The 20,524-nt window shown below is 39.0% G+C and overlaps 1 protein-coding gene and 1 long non-coding RNA gene across 10 annotated transcripts in view; one reads left to right on the top strand and one right to left on the bottom strand.

The window, feature by feature from the left end:
• Positions 1 to 20,524, top strand: part of LOC137669023 (uncharacterized) — a 62,255-nt gene that overhangs the window by 23,231 nt on the left and 18,500 nt on the right. Inside the window, exons 2-3 of the long non-coding RNA XR_011049033.1 lie at positions 4,038 to 4,149; positions 14,471 to 14,563. This is a non-coding gene — a long non-coding RNA (uncharacterized lncRNA). The remainder of the gene's footprint in view (positions 1 to 4,037; positions 4,150 to 14,470; positions 14,564 to 20,524) is intronic.
• Positions 1,447 to 20,524, bottom strand: part of PEAK1 (pseudopodium enriched atypical kinase 1) — a 113,504-nt gene continuing 94,426 nt past the window's right edge. For all 9 annotated transcript variants that reach the window (XM_068410880.1, XM_068410878.1, XM_068410886.1 and 6 more), the window contains 2 exons: positions 12,423 to 13,171; positions 1,447 to 2,948 (listed from right to left, as the gene is read on the bottom strand). In XM_068410880.1, the coding sequence (XP_068266981.1) occupies positions 1,791 to 2,948; positions 12,423 to 13,171 (1,907 nt within the window). In that variant the 3' untranslated portion in view covers positions 1,447 to 1,790. The remainder of the gene's footprint in view (positions 2,949 to 12,422; positions 13,172 to 20,524) is intronic.

Below are 20,524 nucleotides of genomic sequence, written 5' to 3'. Positions count from 1 at the left end.
TCCTGCTCTAGTCCAAAACTCTGCAATGCTTCTTTAGCTTAGAGAAGAGGAGACTGAGGGGTGACCTCATTAATGTTTATAAATATGTAAAGGGCAAGTGTCAAGAGGATGGAGCCAGGCTCTTCTCAGTGACATCCCTTGACAGGACAAGGGGCAATGGGTGCAAGCTGGAACACAGGAGGTTCCACTTAAATTTGAGGAAAAACTTCTTTACTGTAAGGGTGACTGAACACTGGAACAGGCTGCCCAGAGAGGTTGTGGAGTCTCCTTCTCTGGAGACATTCAAAACCCGCCTGGACGCGTTCCTGTGTGATATGGTCTAGGCAATCCTGCTCCGGCAGGGGGATTGGACTAGATGATCTTTCGAGGTCCCTTCCAATCCCGAACATTCTGTGATTCTGTGATTCTGTGAATGCTCTTCGAGCTATTCTGACAACATTCCATTTTAAGGGTGTTGTCTATAGCAACATTAGAAAACACTAGTTAGAACAGACCAGAGATATGCAGCCAAACACCGCTGTGGGAAAAATGGATCACAATACTGTTAGTTGTGGCTGCCAAACTTAACAGCTCCCTCAATAATTAAACAGCAGTGGTTTTGCCCCCTTGTTTTTACCCTTCAGAGAACTGTGTCTGCAGTAAAAGTGTCTCCATGTGGCCTGTTAGCTACACACAGACAAGCTCTAAACATTTCTATCTCCTGCCAACATACCAGCAGAGCCAATTTCAGTCCCACTTTGCAATATGGCACAAGTGACAAGAGCAAACCAAAATAAAACAGAAGAGGTGGCTGTTATTTTCATCCCCGATTCATAGCAGTGATTGTCAGAGAAGGTTACGTACGTCCTATCCATTTCAAGTCAGGCTTTAGTGCCTTTTGCGATGGAAGGGGAATTTCAATTGCCCACCATGTGTTGTATTGTTCTTGTATAAACGTGGCTATAGCTACAGTACATCAGCAGTCCAGACTGGTGAATGTCATGTAGGAAATGGGATAGACAAAGAGCGCATATTCTGCTTTTTAATACAGAGGTCTTAAGCTAAGGGTAATGGTCTGATTAAGGCAGCATCGTTGAAATCACAGATCCGTGGTTAGAAAGGATATGGGTAGGCAGTGAGTCAGAGGAGGAGGGAAGAGGACTGAACACAGATGCTTACTGCCCACTGACGCTTGCCGCAGTCAGCAGGATAACCACATCTGGGAAGGAAAAAAAGAAGGTGTGAAGCGTAAGAGAAAGATCAGAATCTGTTTGGTTGAGACCAAAGGAAAGAGGAGTCCAGCCCGCTTGTGGGGGACTGACTAAGCTGAGAGAAAATTTTGTGTGGTATGTGGAATGGAAGCAAACGAGTGTTTTCTGGCATGGTGGATCATTTATCTCACATTTACAACTAATCCATCACCGCTTATGGTCACTGCCATTCACTAACCAATGCTACACACAGAAATGACAGAAACTACCCAGAAGAGGAGGGCAATTTATTTACTGCAGTGGTAGAAATAGTGGTATCAAAGTTTGCTCTCCTTTTCAACCAGATATTAATCAAGTTACGTACTGCCTGATCCAAATGCAGTCATGTATATATAATCATTCCCTAACAGGCCTGGCAAAAAAGGAAAGTTTCTGTCATATTGGGTACAGGATGCAATTTCTTCTGTTAGAACCTGTTTGCTCAGAGTTGCTGGGCTTTGGTATCTAGGCTATTTTTTAACACTTGTACAAAGTGTGAGCCCTAGGGCAGGCTGGAGTGGAGGCGGGGGGTGATTCATGAAAAGCAACAGGCTCTACAAACTAGTGCTGCTGCATGATTCTCACAATGCGATGCAGTGAGTCTATAGTGGCAAAAGCCAGATATTGACAACAAAGCCAGTCTTCCAGAATAACTCCACAGTCGCTGTCCAAGGACTTCTCTGCAAACTTGATCATCAGCAGCGTCCTTTTTATATCCAGCCAGTTCTGAAGTACAGCATCTCTCCGCGAGGGGTTGGAAGATGTACTTAAAGCATGGAACAAGTCCTCACGTGGACCCCAAAGCAAACACTGAAGGATTCCCTTGGCTTCTGATATCAGGATCCTCTCTGAAGGGTTGGGATTCAGCAGGCAGCTGGCAAGTTGTTGAAGCCCTTGAGAGTAGAGGGAACGGCAAGGAATCTTGGGGAGATCAGCACGAGTATACTCCTTCTCCTTCAGCTCTGGATTCTCATCAAAGGGATTGGGTAAGTGCAGCATTTCGTAGATGAGGATGCCAGTCTGGAACTCATCGCACTTTTTGTACTGTGTTGCAGTGATGATTTCTGGAGCCAGGCGGGACTGATCCCGTAGGACCTCAGGATCCACCATATGACTCTTCTGCTTGGCCTGGGAGAAATTGCTCACTATTAATCTGGCTGGGCAAGCAGTGTTGGGACTGCGTTCCATGGACTCAGAGCTCAGAGGGCTGCCTCCTGGTCTGGAATGAACCAACAGCAGGTTCTCTAACCGCAGATCACAGTGTGTGATATGATAGGGTTTCAGGTGCTCCAGGCCCAAACACAGCTGTAAAAGGAGTAGGCAGACCTGCCTCTCGTACAAATCTGGGCTTTTTGCATGGCGGGGTGCAGATTCTCGCACAAAGTCGGCCACTGTTAAGTATGGGACCTCCCGCGTGATGACCACAACACGGCTGCGTGGCTTGCTGATGGTCCCCTGGTTGCCTGAGCTGTCTTTCTGTGAAGCCTCTGTACTGGAAGGAGTGTCTCTGTTCTTTTGCTCAGGCTCGTTCTCCTCTTCTTCCCGCTCTTCTTCTTCCACCTCTGGTGCATCAGCATCCTCCCATGGAAGGAGACGAACTGGCACTTCAGCAAGGAAATGGCCACAGTCCTGTTGGATGTTGAAGTTGATAGCCAGACTCTGCCGGATGGATAGGCTGTGATAATACTGCTGGGATTCCTTAGCTTTGCTCTTACAAATCTGGGGGAGGAAAATAAACAGAACAGACATAACTCAAATTTGTAAATTCTGTATTTTTTTTTTTAAAAATATGTACTTTGTTGATGGGTATCCACAGTCTAGCCCTAGACACAAGCACTGAAACATTTTTTACTGAACTGACCTTGGCAGACTTATGTTAATGCGCATGAACAGTTTCCATTGGACAGTAAGCAACGGCAGAGCAATATGTGCAGACAGCTCTCCCTGTGCATATATTATCCAATGGAAAATACAGTTCAGGCAGGTTGTCCTTTTAGTCAGAATAGCAGCTGATATATGGTAAATCCAGAGTGAAGCTTACTTTAGTTACTTGTTTATCCACATCATTTTATTTCATATTCTTCTCTCAGCTTTGTGTGAAGCTTGAACAAGATGAAAATAATCAATAGCAGTAGGAGATACAAAGAAACATCCATAGAATATATGAGGATATGATCAAACGATTGCACATGATTGAGTTAGTGTGGCATAACAAGTTACCACCTGCCAGCTGAGTTAAGTGACTGGATGCATGCTCCTTGCCCACTGTAACTGGAAAGTGAACTCTATTAGCTGCAGCTCTATCAAGCTAACACATCACATCTGCAGTGAGGGGTGTATGTGTGCGTGGCAGGGGCTGCTGGCAAGCATACTTGCTGTGGCTCAGGTGATGAATGGAAACTCATTAGAACATGGTACCTTAATTGCTTCCAATCATTTGTCAAGATCCTAAGTATATGTTTTCATTTTGCCATATATAGCTGTATTTAATTTCTGTCCAGAAATATCTTGTTGATACGTACATTATCACCATAATAATTATCGTTGTTAATTGTTTGCACTGCCTTAACAATTGGCAGCTTCAACCCCCTTACAACAGTCCCTGGACAACCTGTATTAGGGCCTCTGTTCTGAGGCATTTACTGATTAAAATCACAGCCCTACAAAGACTCAGGCATGTTGCCTTTTGCATATTAACCTTAGCTCTGCTGACTTCAGTGAGATCATTCAAAGCATGTAAGGTTAAGTGTATGTTTTAAGCTTTACAAGGTTAGAGCCTAAGTATTCAACTGATATTTGCACCAACAGGTTTTAACTGCAAAGCTGAGAGAAAGAGAAAACAGGAAGACATCTCTCTCCAGATGAAGTTACAGCTTCCCTGTGCTCATCTCTGAAAGCCAAGGAAAGCTGGATAACTAAGGTTAGTAAAAGTCAGCACTAGTTCTACAAAGTCACAACCACCAAGAAGCCCAGATCTCATACTGGCCCTAAACATAAGCATAAGGTGACTTTTCTCCCCATTTCTCATTTCTCCCCTTCTCAGGAACTTATGTAGGGTAAGTTATAAACTTACCTTTCACTTAAAAAGAAAAGCAAGAAAAAAAAAAAAGGAAAATGTTTTTCATCTTCTGTGTACTTATGTGGTTAAGAAATATAGTTTAATGAGACATCTAGTCTTTTATGCTTGTTGATCAGAAATGTGCATTGTCAGATAATCATATGGAAGTAGACACAAGAAGTAAAAGCATTTTGATTGTCCTCCTGTCTTTGATACTGTGCATATTTCCATACTTCACAAGCATTTAAATTTCCCTATGTATTATGTACGTATATAGCTTAAACTGCCTGTTTATAACTGCCATGCACAAACAAAAGGAATTAAAAAAAATGCATTTTCTAGTCAATTTTATATATGAGAGGAAAGTAATCATTTTCTGGAAACACTGACAGTTACCCTCTTTGTACAGTGGCTCTTGCCAATTTAAATTTTCAAATGTATTTTATACTGTCAGAGGTGAAGTGAGTCATCAATGGAAAGTCCCCCTTCCCTTCTCTCAAGGGTTACAAAAGTTTAAACAGATTCAGTAAAAATACAGCATTAACCTTTGAACTATATGTGAAAAGAAAATGCCAGCTGATTGTCTTGGAGACTGAAGTCCCCAGATTTATTAAATACTTAATACTGCACAGAAGACAGAAGTAGAAAAGTGTTGTATAGACCCTATCAGTGTGTATCAAATCTGACTGGGAGAACAGCTATTAAGGAAAACGAGAATAGTTTTGCCTTCTATGCCCTTCAAGTCCATTGCCTTTTTCTTGTACAGCCAGCCATGGGGATAATCAATTCCAATGGCAGAAAATGTTCAGTGTGTTGTAATCCAGCCTTTAGTTTTTAAAAATACTCAACTGACCTAATCCAAAATATAAACTCATTCTGAAAGAGTTTAATTTTAAGGTCAAAGAAAAGTGCAAAAAAGCACTTGCCCTTAGCTATTGTACTATATTTCATGTTACCCACAGAGGATTTCTAATGCCACCTGCCAGCTAAAAATGACACTCTATTAGGAATATATAATCCACAGAGTATTTGCCATTAAAACAATTAATACTTCTCAATTTGGTGAATACAAGGCCTTTTTTAAAGTTATGAAAAGGATTTCTCGCTGCCTATAGAAAAAGAAAAGCAAAGGAACCGAGACTTATTCCTAGTTTCTAATTTTAGTCCTAGGCAGCCTCTTTTCCTACTTAGTTCAGAAAAGGGCTCTCAAATTTATTACTGGAATTTCAGTTAAAATAATAGGGGATAGGCTTTGTACCTCCCAAATCACCTTTGGTTCACTCATTTTAGAAAATATTGCTAATCCTACAATTGTGATAGTACAAAATTACGCTTTCATGGGCCTTTGTGCATGTGGTAATGCTTCCTTCTAATTTAGAAATGACTGGCCATGCACATCTGCACCAAAAGGCAGAGCATGCTGCCTTTGAACCCATTCCCTTTTCCTCTGAGCCCACAGACCTGGCCTGCAAGGTGAATCTGATCTCTGTGTTGCCAGCTGGATCATTCCTGAGAAATGCCTTTCCAGCCTACTAAGAACCCCCCAAAAGAGAGTTGTCCTCCTCTCCTTTCTCCTTTTTCTTTCTTCCTGCTGTTCAGTCCTAAGTCTATTTTACTTCACATTAAACTGATAGCCCTTCTCCTAGCTGATGTTAAAAATACTGATTCCCATCCTTTAACATTACACCTTTAGACTTAGGAAACTGTAACTTTTCCCCTCTTCATTGTTTTCTTTTCGAAAATAACCAGCCCTCATTCCTCCTATCTTTATTCCTAACCCTCTGATTCTTGTTGCTCTTTTCTGAATTCTCCACATTTATTACATCTTTCTGAAGTGTGGTACCCTACAATGAATACAGTATTCCAGCTGAGACCTCTCCAGCATCGAGCAGAACAGAGCTTTATATATAATGATCACTGTAACACTTCACAGGGTGAACAGGTCACATTATTAACTCAATTGTTACTGTGGTTCACAAAAATCTTCAGAGCAGTTTGAATCCGCAGCAGAGCCAAACTTTCCCCAATGTCAGATCTTAAATAAGACTTTTTGTTTCAGACTCCTCTCTTTATATCAAAAAACAGAAATTAAAGACTAAATAGTATTATGATTAAAATCAATATTAAGATGACTGCATTCATGAAAACAGTTTTTCCCTCCTTATTCTATTGTTAAATAAGATAAGCAATAAAGAAAAAAATAATCTCTAATCCCACAAATGCCCACTAGTGATGACTTTTGGACACTTTTACTCCTGTATATGGGTACATGAACATGGATGCAGTATCTACAAAGGCAAGAGAGCTGATAGCTGATTAGAGATGTATTTTATGTTTCTTGGTGTTTACAAACAACATGAAGTCAGAAGTGAAGAGGCAGATGGGTTATTTAAGGCCGATTAAATTGCTGACTACACAAACGCTAAAATTTAGTTTGTAATTGACAAGGGGAATGGAAAGCTAGGCTGTCTAGAATGAGCACCCAAAAACTGCAGTATGACGACAAATCGGACACCTGTCTGAATTCACAAAACAGCGTCTAAAAGACAGATGCAGTAATCTGATGTTCCTATAAGTGTCTGGCTACTCTTCAGACTTTTGCTGTGAAATACAGCTGCATGAGTCCAGGTAAGTCCGGGAGTTTTACATTGCAGAGTTCAGATTCTGATTTACCAATACCTTATTAGAATGGGGAAGACGTACTAAAAGCAGTGGAGACAAACTAAGTTTTCTTATTGATCTGTTCGAAGACAGTTTACAGAATGTAAATTTTATTTACTGACAAACTTCTTGTACAATTTTTCATTTTCTGAGTTGCAGCTTCTACTCGGACCTCTATTTTGTATTACCATTTTGCAATAGAGTAGTGAATGCTAGTGTTTAATACTATTAATGGGTAATAATGCTCACCCTAGCATTTTGTATTGGAATAACTCTACTATCACCTCAAACTATAATCTGAATGACCAAGGTTTAAAATTTTCAAAATGGTTTGAGTTATAGTAAGTTATAAAACCAAAGTCTACATTTACATTTGAAAAGATTTAGGAAACAAATTGTGAAATTTGATGATCTCATTAGCAAGTGGTTTAGACTGCTTGTGATGAAATGCTAAAGGAATGGATACAGAGCTGCTTTTCTGACAGTTAATGCTATGTCAAAACTGTGAGTAAATACATGGCCCAGTTTTCTTTGCAAAATTTTTAAAGCTTTTGTCTGTTCCAGTCATCTACTCTAAAAAACTATGGAAATCCTGTTGCCTTTTACATATATAGTATGTTGAATTCCTATTTTCAGGCACAGAAAAAGGTGAAAATACTTTGACTAGAACACCAAAAGTAGGATCAGTCAGTCATTTACCATTTGCTTTAATGAAATATAATCAGCTGAGCTATGAAGATATGGTATGTGATAATAGCTGAAAGAAAGGTGTTGATAAGGGCTTGGCAAGCCGTATTTCTACAGCTCATAAAGAGCTGGCTGTTCAAAAGATGAAGCAATATTGGTAAAACGCCCTTCCATATGATGCAAGAAAGCAATGAGAAAAAAGGAGAGAGATGAGTAGAAAGGAATGGAAAGTTTCCATCTTCCTTTTCACTGGAATGCCCTATCGTAATGTAGATTTTCTTTAGTGCATCCATATGAACTAAACTTCTGTCACGTCTATAGGGACAGGACAGGTTTCTTTATATCCTGCCATTTCAATTTTCTCCCCCCCACCCCCACCTCCATCCCTAAGAAGCAAGATTTTAATGTTTCAGAGCTTCTAAAAACTGTTCTGCATTAGCTTTTATTTTTCCTTTATGGGTCCAGTAGCCTACTGTGCCATCAGCTGACTTCCACTTTACCAGCAGGGAATCTCATTTCCACTCTGTCCTATGCATTTTACAGGGCGTCAGTGAACTTAAAGTACGATGAATGTTGTGGGAAATGAATTTACAAGTGCTGAAAATGAGAAACACAGAAGATCACAAAGACTGCACCATCTGTGCTCCTTTGTTGTAGTGCACAGAGGGACAACTGCAAATGAAGTTCTGTGTAGAATGAAAGCTTGCTAATCCCAAATTGATAGCTTGTTCTTGGCACAACCTTGTTTTCCAAGGAGGCCAGTTTGATCTCTGATCGACCTCATTTCTTGATCTGGCCCTGGAATAGAGCTTTGACTTCTTAACAATGTGACAAAATACAGAATTCTGTGCTGCTGTGACCCAACTCCGAATGGGCTAAAAGTTTAACATATGTAGCTTTATTTTGATCTGAAGCATGACGTTCTGGGGTGACCTTTAATAACACTTCTGCCAAGAAGCTCCGCTAGGAAACTGCATTACCAAAAACGCACCTTAGCACACTGTGACAATCTAAACGTAACTAGAAAATAATCGTCAGCTGCAACTACGAAACTGTCAGCCAAATTCAGCCCAATGCTACTGACTTCTGCATTGCTCTGTTTTATACTTGGGACAGGAAGGTTAGGAGAAATCCTAAGGTTTTACTGCTAGAAGAACTTCTGCTGCCTTGTGGCAATCAAAGCAATAAATTTTAACTGCTCCTTTTGAGCTGTTTGCACATTTGCAATTCCTGTTATCCTACCTGAACCGCAGTGCAACACGTGCCCGTGGCCAGAATACACATCCTGCAGGCCGTAATCCTGCTGTTTTTTTACGTCTGTATTGTTCCGTGTGGACTCTGACTTATGATTTCTATGTGTCTGTCTATGATATTGTACAGTAATTTCCTTGAGAGTTTAATACTGAAAGTGGAAGTATAGTTTACGTCAGTGACACAGTAATTATCTCGTCTAACTATTATTCATTCTCAGTAATCTTTTAATAAAACAGATCCCTGTCATATATCTGCCATATTTAATCTGTGTAGGGATACTAAGAATTGAACTAATCCAATCCACTTTGTACAAAAAGCTGCTGCTCTCTGCTGCTTTTACTTTAGTGTAACCTTTCCACTACATATTTGGAATTACTGATAAGACTGTGGTTTCAGAGGAATGTTTATACATATTGTCCCAGATCTACCAACTACTTCGAAGGTGGTACTGCACTTAGTGAAGGAAAAATACTTCAGGGACTGGAATTCTATGGAAACCTTTCTTGTAAGGAAACTTCTATTTTTTCCATTTGGAAAGGTAGTTTCCTGATCACAACTTACTGTTTTTATTTATAAAGTTTCAGTCAAAATAATTTCCACATGGCTTCCTGCAACATTTTTGCACAGGATATTTACTACCAGATAAGGTGAGAGTGAAGCAAGAAGTATTATAAAATGCTTTGAAACAACACACCCCTATAAACAATGTTTCCTCTAATACACACACTAACAGAACAAGTCATGCTCATTCCCCACCAAATTTATCAGAGCATCTTTTGCTGGTGATACCACCAGAATGTAAAGGTGCACTGGTACATTCATCTGCACAAACGGTTCATTCTCCTAAACTTAAATCTGCAGTAGTCAAATGGTTAAAGCTTAATTTTTAACAGTGCTTTTGTAATTCTACTTTTCGAGATACAATATTAAAATGTAATTTTTTTTGACTTGTGCATTAAGACTCAACACTGGGGGTGAATCTCTTGTTTTCTACAAAGTGAATAATAATTAAAAAAAATCCCATTATAACATTTTTTTCTCAAATGTAATATTAAAATCATGGAACTTAAGAAGCATCTGAATTGTTAGCCAGTGTTGTTGGGTAGTTCCACAAAACTCAAGAGAGCCATGTAAAATTACACTGTCTGAAGATGTGGCTCCATATACCCTTTCAAAGTGTATTTCTAAGACTTACTCAAAAATAACAAGATGACTGTATTTTGGATTCACTAGGCACACCAGTAATTTTAATCTCACCGTTCTTGCCATCCTGTGTTGGGAAAAGGGATTTAAAATGGCAAGAATACAGAGCTTATTTGTTGGAGGTAGATGATTATGTAATTTGGCTCACACAAAAAAATACCCATGATAGTAAGACTGGTAGATTTGTTAAAGCTAAATCCCCAAATCTCTGCGTACTGGAATAGCAACCTGTTGCTACGAGATTTTGTACAAATGTGATCCTGGACTTATGACTTAGAAGTCAAAGATCAACTTGGGGCAAATGTTAAGGCACAGCTGAAATTTACTATAACTGGTTTTAGGCGGAAAAAAATCCAGTAACCACAGCTTAAACAATATTATATAATTCAATATATTAGCATAGAGAATGCAGTAATAAAAATAGGCACCAAAGAAACACACAACTGAAGAGGACCCAACTTAGCTGAGCGCATAATACTTAAGATATGTGAAAGAGAAAATGAAAAGACAGCAGTAGTCCTGTATGCTGGTCCTGCTTGGCTTTTAAAGAAATCAGAGAACATGTGTAGTGAGAGTATCTTCCTATATCACATTAAGTGCTAGGGAGGGTATTTTCGTGAGTCACTTTTCCTATCATAACAGCACAACAGCTCGTGGTGACCTCCAGCTCAAGGATATTACTTCACTCACTCTAAACCCCTTCACACCTATTATGCTGCAATAAATTTTGTTAGTCATTTAAGACATCTGAATTATGAGAGAAAAAAATATAGCACATATTTGACCATGCTACATCGCTGTTTTTTCTTCTCACTGGCTTTCTACAAGAGAAATGTATTTAGGAGGACAGTTACGAAAACAACTACATCGGTCTTGCCTGTCAGGGAATACTTTAAGGGCACATCCATACTGTGCAAAGAGGAATCACATTAGTGATAACCCAAACCTGCCTATATAGAAAAATACCACTTTGGGTCCTAGAAGCAACCATTTTTGCATCATTGTATTAAAACCAAAAAACCCCAAACTTGAGTAATGCCAGACTGTTGATTCTGCAGAGTAGATTGCCAGATATATTCATGGTCTGGGTCTCGGCTGTTTTGTACCACTGGACGTGGCATCCACAAGACATCCATATTGCATTTCATATCTTTTAAGAAAAAGGTCCTTGCTAACTACAGAAATATAAATGGTTATGCCCACAAATCTGCCTTAAAAAGATGCCTTTTCAAGTTTCAGAAGAACATACCAGTTGCACCAATCTTACCTTTTAATTTTTTATATCTTTCCTGTAAACAATCATGCAGGAGTGGTAACAACATTTTGTTCCTGTAAAGCACTACCCTTCTGAGAATGTCAACATGCTCTATAAGGAATAATCGATTAGGCCTCACACCCCTGCGTTGGGTAATAAACATTTTATCTCAGTTTCAACAAGACCGAGTCAGAAGTTCAATGATTTACTCAAGGTCACACAGGAAGCCCAACAGAGCTATGAGTCTCAGCTGTCTTTCTCACTATCATCCTACCAGATAAGCATTGCAACTGCCGAGATACAGCACTCAGAAAGAACTACCTATATAAAAGTCCATAAAGTAACAACAGCTAGTGAGATAGCTGCCAACTATTCATTACTATATTAGCAGTAAATCTAGTAAATCTTATTTATATGTTAGCTGAAGAATAAACTAGACACAAATTGTTTGTTTAGTAAAAGGCCACAAAACTGACACTGAGAAGTTTCACTTTTTGTTTAGTATAGCTTATAAGGCAACACTGATGGCTAGACAGAGCTTTTGAAAGGCTAGTAATGAACACTGGTGAAAATATAAGACCTTGTATGGGAACATAAAGATATATTAGTCTAGAATTTACATTTAAAATTACATGGCTCTGAAGATGGAGAACTTTGAAATCTTTCCTAACTAAGAGTGATGATTTAGTATCATCTGCATGCAGATGAACCAAAGGATTTTGTTATTGCAAGTTTCCAAAAAACTGCTGACACATGTTAAAATAATACAGCTTTTTCTTCACTATTTTATTGAACAATGACCATGGTGAAGACTGAGTTGTGTTGATTTTGTTTTAATAATTTTGGAGCTGCAATAAAACCAGCAATAACAACTTAAACAGCAGATACCAATGCCACACATGGTTCTTGACAGAAGGAAGAGCCTGTATCTTGGGAATCTTGCTTTTCATACAGCGCTGTGGAAGCAGCATGCACTTATATTTGTAGGACCTATCGCTACTGGGTGTGTTGCAGATTACGGTTATTGTTGTTACATTTTGTCACTGATGCCTAGGGTTTTTCAAGCCCCTCTTACCTTGACTGCGTAATTGTTGAGAGGATCCTTTGCGTAAGAAGCTGGGTAGTAAACTGCATCGCCTGCCTCGCAGCATGGCTTGTCACTGGTTAGCCTGAAATCCGACCAGCTGTCCACCCCGAATCGCAACTGGTCTTTCTGTCCGGCCATGAACAAGTCTTCACACTTAAGTGCCAGCTTCTTCAGTGAATCAGCGTGAAGGCTTCTGATTTTACCTACCACCTCTTCTCGGTTTTCAATTCCTCGATAAAGTGCTTGCCTTTGCGGCTTCTGGACACCTTTGCCCTGCTTAGTCTGTGAGATGCGTCTCCCTGTTAGAGACTCCATGCTGTTGGAACACCGGTCCTTAATACTGATAGTGGTTAGGCTGGAAACACTGTTAGTTGCTGAGGTGGTTGCTCTTAGTTTTTCTGTAGGCCTGTCCAAGGAATCTCCTGACTCGTTGTCCAGTACCTTGAGCTCCAGGCTGACCGAAGAGCAAGCGCTGCCTGCTTCCCAGTTGGTGTCAATGTCATAGGTGGGATTGGCCACAATGCACAGGTTGTTCTCCAGAGCCTGCTTCTGGAGATCTCTGGGAGTCGGCTCTGTGTTAGCTCTCAAAATTGTTTTCTTTGGCAGTGGAGGTGGCGTTGGCTGTAAGTTGTTCATTGTCTCCTGGTCTACTAGGCCTCCAAAGGCAATGGCATCATCCAAAGCTCCCTTCGGTTGCCTTGGCTGTTTCGGAGGTATCATGGCTGCTCTGGACTGTCCTGTATAATAAAAAATAATAAAAGATGATCGGTTTCAGTGCTAACAATGCTGGCATTTTACATCCCATGGGATTAATGACAAAGTGCAAGCCAAAACCAAACATCAGTTTTGGCACTCTGACCAAATTCCAGTTTCAGTAATTATACCCAGCCTCCCGTAATTCCTTCTGCAGTCAATCGACTATAATATTATTCCTTACTTACTATTCAAATGTGCTAAAGCCATGGGTGGATGCTGCTAAATGGCTTTGTGTACCATTTCTTTGAGAGGTACATTTCTCTGGCAGATGAGGTATAGTCTGTATAAATAATAGTCTGTAAAGCACTTGGGATCACTTGGATTTGAAATGTGCTAAAGAGGCTAAAAGCATTATTTCAGAATGTAAACCACAAAATTTCAGACACAAATAATGTAATTTAGATACTTCAGCAGTCACAGCGGAAAGTCAGGATTGCCCTAGCAGATTCTCTAGGTGAAAATAAGGAAGTTAAGCCTACTTTCACTCAAGCTGACCAGTGTGTTGCCACTGCTTTCAGTGAGAGCAGGATCATATTTTGAGATAACAAAAATATTTTTTACCCTACGATTTCAAACCTGAATTTTGAGCAGGAAATTCTGTTAGCTTTGTACATGCCTGATCATTGGGGAAGATTGCATAGGACTACTCCCCTGGGTCATCACTTTTTAGCTCCCACAAAATAAAAATGTTCAAAGGCTAGAAATGTTGGAGAATTGCTGCATCTCTCTCAAATCATTGTCAAGGTCGCTTAAAAAAATTTAACACTCAGGGGAACCTCTACTGCTCGTTTCTGACCTTGGTATTGCAGTGAGCGTGCTCTACAATAGCAGCTCTTCCTCTCACCATTTGATATGCTGCAGCATGTAACACTGGTGCCAGCTAAGCGGTACAGGAACTCTATCAGGTGCCTTTTGCAGAGATGAAGAGTGGCATGATTCAGAGTGAAAAGCAGAATGGATGTCTGTGTGCCAGACACACACATCCAGATGCCACAGTCTTTTGCTTAATCCTAAAACAAGTTCACTTTGACTTCGTATCCAATTTTCTTACTCATCCAAACATGAGTCGTCTTCCACAATTGCTTACTCTTACAAAATCTGTGACCTATGTACTTCTCCCCCTGGCAACATTCTGTGTTAAAGATCACTTGCCTATTTTCTCTTTCTTACCCTCTTCCCCACTATGCTAAAATAGCCTAACTGCTGGGGTTTTGAGAAAGGCTACTATTTCAGGAGGCAGTTTCCTAACAGGTGTTGCTTGTGTGACTTGCTAATCCAAGGACTGCACAGATGCTAGAGGGAAACAGCAAGAAAACAAATTAGAGCAAGATGCACATCACAAGCCGTAGCAGCAGAAGCCCTCTCCAAGAAAGGTAAGATTTATAACAGCATTTCTTCTTGATTCTCGTATTTTCTGTCTGCTTTAATGGCCCTGTTCTCCAAAAGCCATTCATACAGAGCGTATTGACTGCAACCAGTGACTTTCACTAGTTGTTGCTTTTGCATAGCTATTGAAACTGTGACATGAAAACATAACTGAAGGTTTTCCTAACCAGAAGCTGTCTTTGCAGATGTCTGGTGGGGGTGGTAGGATGCAGAGAACTGCATGTACAAGTCATTATGTAGTTACTTTTTCAAGTATTCTCAGCTGAGGAAAATGAGTTTGTAAAACGTATCATGTTAACAGTATAGTTTCTCCCCACAAGAACAAATTTTCCATATTGAAATCTATCCATCTGTATAACGTGTTTGAAAAGCTTCATGTCTGGACAGTTTTTATGCTGTTCTTAACGCTGTACATTTCTTTCATGCCCATTGGGCCAGTCTTTCCAGCTCGGCTTTCCCCAAGCATGGCGTGATACTGCATGTCCCGCATTTTTTTAAATTCATTGTCTAGCAAGAAAAAAGTTGTCTTAAATTTTGTCCCTGCAAAGGCACAAGAATGTTTCTTTTGCATACAAATACTGGCAGAGTACTTGCTGCTTTTTCTTGCCTATCATTTCCTTCTTCCCTTGCATGCTTAAAACCCATCATTTCCTTACCTACTGCACAGACTCTCCAACATTATAAGGTTCAGCCTGAACTACACTCTTGGAAGGTAAATGAAAAGGAGGAGCAGGCACAATATTAGGCTACCACTTACAGAGATCTTTGAAGTGGCTTCCAGACTGCTCAAAGACAGAAAAAAATTAACTCTTTATAGATAGCAGCTTTCTAGAGAGTTTTAAGTGATTCTACAGTTCAACAACATCTTCCATTATAGAACCTCACTACACTATTTAAATAGTAATACTTAAGTCTCTAAATACCACGCAGAGGTCTGAAACTCTAAATCAGCCCTAAAAAAAAGCATTTAAATTTTATTTTTCCAGGTAACTGATTTATCATCAGACTTTGCATTGCAACCTGTTTATGTTAGCTCATGAAACTATCAAACCTGACACACTGAGCTCAAATTTAATTAAAATTTATATTCCATAAGCATGTTTTTCTTAATGACATGAATAATTACTGTTTAGATTTCTTGATAGTCCATGTATCTTTTTTTTTGTTAGACCAGATCAGCAGTATTCATTGTCAAGAAGTTTCAGAACTGTGAAGGAAAATGCTTCTTTAATTGGGGCAACAACTAATGGTGAATTAGGCAAGCCAAGTGGGTGACATGATGCATGCTTCCATCCTTCCTTGAACAGAACTATTCCTGAGATGTACATTGCTCCACAATACAGAGCATCTGTTAGTCCAATACACCAATGACAGCAGGCTGGTTCTGTACTTTCTTCAAACTCATTTTACTCTTGACACGGTAATCTATCCTACATTCTCCTTTATTCTTGAAAGCCTTTTTCTGATTATATGCCATTACCATCTCTCATCCAAGGAAAACGTCCTGTGTACAAAGATGTGAATTAGAAAACAGAGATGAAAACACTCTTGTATTCACAGTAGTCACCAGGCTATTGCCACGATTATTACCTCTGTTCTCAGTTTCAGTGACCACTGTAGTACTCCTTAATCCCTAATCCCCTAGTGCAGGGATTTAGATGAATTAACAGGACCCAGAAGGATAAAATGGCCAAAATGACTCTCACCTCTGCCATTCTCCAACTTAACACATTGGTTTGACAAAAATTCCATGTTTTGCATTGCCAAGAACAGCAAAAATTAATAATCATGCGTGTACATGTATAGTTATCCAGCATGTTCACAGCCCCAATTCCAACATGTACAACACTATTCTATAAAATTATTCAGTACACAGATTTGCATGACTATGAAATCCTGTATTATACTCAGTTTTTTACATGTTTATTGTTAATTTAATAGGTAAAATCTTACCAGAATGATAATATACACAACAGAAAGGAAAGCTAACATTAGGTAAATAACATTCATGATGCACCTCCAGTTTCTCACCAATAATTTGAGACTGTGCACAGAACTATAGTAAGATGGGCTGCATGTTCTAGATAAATAAAAACTTCAAGGTGCAACAGCTTGTCTGCCTTGGTGACTTGTCCGGTCTTGCTACCTGCCCTCCATTACACCATGTTAAACATATTTCCTGTACTAATTACATATTATACAAAATGCATCAGACATACTATAATCACTGTCTGTCAGTGAACTACCAGTTTTAGTCAACAATGATTTCATTCCCTTATTTATAGCCTGGCTAAAGCACGCTGCCCTGGTCTAACTTACTGACTGAGGCAATTCTTCATGGCAGGTGCTGTGATTTCAGATTTTTTCCTATGTCAGCAATCATAAAACCTAGAAAAACCATGAGTTAGCCTCCTTTTTCACCTTTTCTTTAGGTGTAAGGAGAAAAATAGCTGATAATAAATTAACCTATTCTTTTTTAAATGACAGAAATACTATCCTGAGAATATCTTAATTTACTTACAGAGATGCAAATTCAATCAAGCCAATTTCCCCAACAAATTCAAAGGTAGAAAAATGTAAAGATTTGTGAAGGAAAGGATTTCAATCAGCTAGTCTGTTGTCTTTCTTATCATAAACTACAGTGCTTACCTGAGTTAACTTCTGTTAAAATGAGGGCACACCTTAAAAATGAAACATCCAGGCCCTACCTTGCACATTTGAACATTTGTTTCTGCATCTAGATTCATCAGGCAGCCACTGGATTTTGTTACATCTGTTGATTGTTGATACCAAAGGTATCCCTCATCACAGTTCTGCTCACCACGTGAGCATCCACACCACGATCAAGCCAGACTGTTTCTTTGATAAGCTAAACAGATTCAGCTTCTTGAATTAGTCCCTATAAAATGCCTGACACAATACCAGGCATTTTCAAAGCTTTTCTTCAGAGCCTGTACAATGTTTTTTCAAACATTCTTCTTAAACTGTGGGCACCAGGGCTTGACTGGGGCCATGGCAGTTGCAGGGTAAAAATGAGATATACATAACCTCTCTACTAATATTGAAGTTTTCACCTATTTATACACCCTGGAACACACTGGGCTCTTTTATCCTATCATCATGGTGGGACCTCATGTTTCCTAAGGAGCCAAGTCCTTTATGTTGTATCTGATTCCCAGAGGAGAATCCTATCTTGTAAGGCTTCCCTGCATTTTTTTTTTAATTCCTAGATATATGATTTTACATGTTCTATGAAATACAGCCCATATTTTATCCATGAGTTATTCTCAAATTTTGCATCTGCAGTTTGTCTCCTGACAAATAATTGTTGGCACACTTGCAGCTTTTGTGGGCAGGACTGTAAACTGATGATGGGACAACTCCTGTGGGAGCAGGGGAAGGCCAAAACCAAATATATTTGAGGGCAGTACCTGATATAAACTACTACCTGAGTGCAGATGAAAATTTACCAAAGCTTGCCATTATTTCTGTTCATAGAATTTCATGTGACATGTCACGACTGAAGATTAGACATTTATCAAAGGACATAATATTACCTGCTTTTCAATAAAAAACCATAGAATATGTATTAGATTAGTATTTAAAAGGTGAATATTGTGCATTATGCTGCAAATTGAGATGTTCATATAACATATTTTACAAACTACTAACTGTAGTATGTAGCTATAAAAAGGTAACTGTAGAAACAATTGCAGTTGAGGCAAGAGTGATGTAAATTAATTATATTACATATTCTCATATTATCTTTTCTTTCAGCTACACAAATCAGTATTTGCTAATTCTACAAAATACGTGATTTTGCTGCTTAGGTGATGTAAGATGTGAAAACAAGTAGGAATTATTCTATATCCCTACCTAGCAATCTCTTGCTAGCTATCTGAATTAGAAAGTGAGGTTGCTTGAATAAACCAGAAAGAAGTTTGAACGGCAGCCAGAGAGCTCGGTGCCATTTAGGGTAGTGTTGCTTTTAACAACAAGCAGCGAGCTTGCCAAACCAGACCAAGTCAAGCCTAAAAGTTAATTTAACTCTTTTATACCTAAAATTTACTTTGGTGACAGCAAATTTGAAAGTGCCTCAAGGATAAGGAGAAGATTTTGAATAAAATGCTAAGGGGTTCAGTTTCATATGGTTTTACAAAGGAGCATTCACACACAGGAACAACACTGACAAAAATGAGGACTAGTGGAAGTGATCACAGAAGCGTTTAGGCTGGAAGGGACCTCTTGAGATGGTCAAGTCCAACCTTCCCTGCTCAGGCAGGGTCAGCTGGAGCAGGTTGTCCAGGACCATGTCCAGTCAGGTTTTGTGTATTTCCACAGATGGACACTCCACAACTTCTCTGGGCAACCTGTTCCAGTGTTTAATGGTATTTTATTGCATTTCCCACGAGTTTACTACTCCCAGTTTGTGAGATGCTGTGGGAAGGACAGAGCTCTACAGACAGAAGCACATCGAACTCTGTACAATGAAGCAGTTGCCATCAGGTGTAACATCTTGCATAAGAAAATTGAGCTAAACTGAGAGAGGATTTAAACAGAAGAGTCACAATATCATTACTTTGGCTATGAAATGCAAGTAATCCCTGGACTGTATGAGCACTCTGGCTAAAAAATAACAATCTCCCCATCAGGAATAAGTGATATTTCATAGATTATATGGTACCTTATCTGGATCCTTTTATATGTCAGTCTGGTTAGGAACATGGGCTAACCACGCTATAAATAGTTTTGATGTAGCTAGATCTACTGCCTGGATTTTATCTGTAATTAGGTATGTCCTAAATACAAAAATATATAGATACAGATATATATATCTCTCTCTCTCAATGAATTGAAAATAATTCATTAGATCTTGGAATAATTCACCATAAAAGTATAAATTTTAGTTTTCCTCCTTGAAGTTACAATTTCTTGGTAGATGTTAGTATCACTCTTGGGCAGGATATTTTTCCTCTTTATGCTTTATAAACAATACCTAATTAATATTTCATTAGCAGAATACACTAATAAGTTTGCCACTAATTCGCATTTAAGCAAAAAAAAATGCAACAATATCACTAAATGTCTAAGGAATGTATGCACCTGAGGGCTTAAAATTTAGTCCTTGATCCCTTAAGCCTGGGTGGACACGCCAAACCCCCTGCACTTGTGAGCCATCTCAGTGGAGTCAGTTTACTCTTGTCCAAATGCTTAAGAAGTTGGTACACTTACAGGATTGGAGCGTTACCGAAAAACATGTATTCAGGTATTCTTGAACATAAACGAGAGATTTTTGTTCTTTTAGAAAATCTGGCTGTAGGTATTCCTAAATTCGCAGTACTTCAAATCAAAATGCTTTAGAAAATTAGGCTGCTAATATTGATACTATGTATTGGAAGATCCTTATTTGTCTCGCTCACTTATCTTCCAGAAGAGCCCTGCATACATGTGTCTCTTTAATATGAGTGAGGAATTCAGTGACAGTTGAACTCTCTGCGCAGTACCTTCCGGGCATTTGTGTCAAACTTTTCTGAAGGAGCAAAAGTAAACTCTCAGGCTAGGATAAGAAAAGTTCTACTCAACAAAAGATGACTACAAGTATTTTAGCAGTTATTGATGCTCTAGAATAAAAAGTCCTATCTTTTGTTGAAGTTTGGAAAAAATATTGAAATCTACTTATTGTTTCTAAAAAAATTAGGTAATTTGCTCTACATTTTAAACCTCTGATAAAAATTCCTCCAATAGATAAAAGAATGTGTCTTTTAAAAGTATTTGAGATGTTTATCTTTAAGGGCAATTTTATGATTTTAAAATCATAGCAAAGAAAACCTTTGAGTTTGTTGAATCTTCACTTTATTGGTTGTGTATCTCACAATGAGACAACAATTTTATTTTCTATAAACTAATATTAAAAATTTTGTCTTTAAAAAATAACCTTATGAAAGGGT

The sequence above is a fragment of the Nyctibius grandis genome, chromosome 11 (genome assembly GCF_013368605.1).
Source record: "Nyctibius grandis isolate bNycGra1 chromosome 11, bNycGra1.pri, whole genome shotgun sequence".
Taxonomy (NCBI): domain Eukaryota; kingdom Metazoa; phylum Chordata; class Aves; order Nyctibiiformes; family Nyctibiidae; genus Nyctibius; species Nyctibius grandis.
The sequence above is the reverse complement of the archived record's forward strand: the minus strand, read 5'-3'. Positions and strand labels throughout refer to the sequence as shown.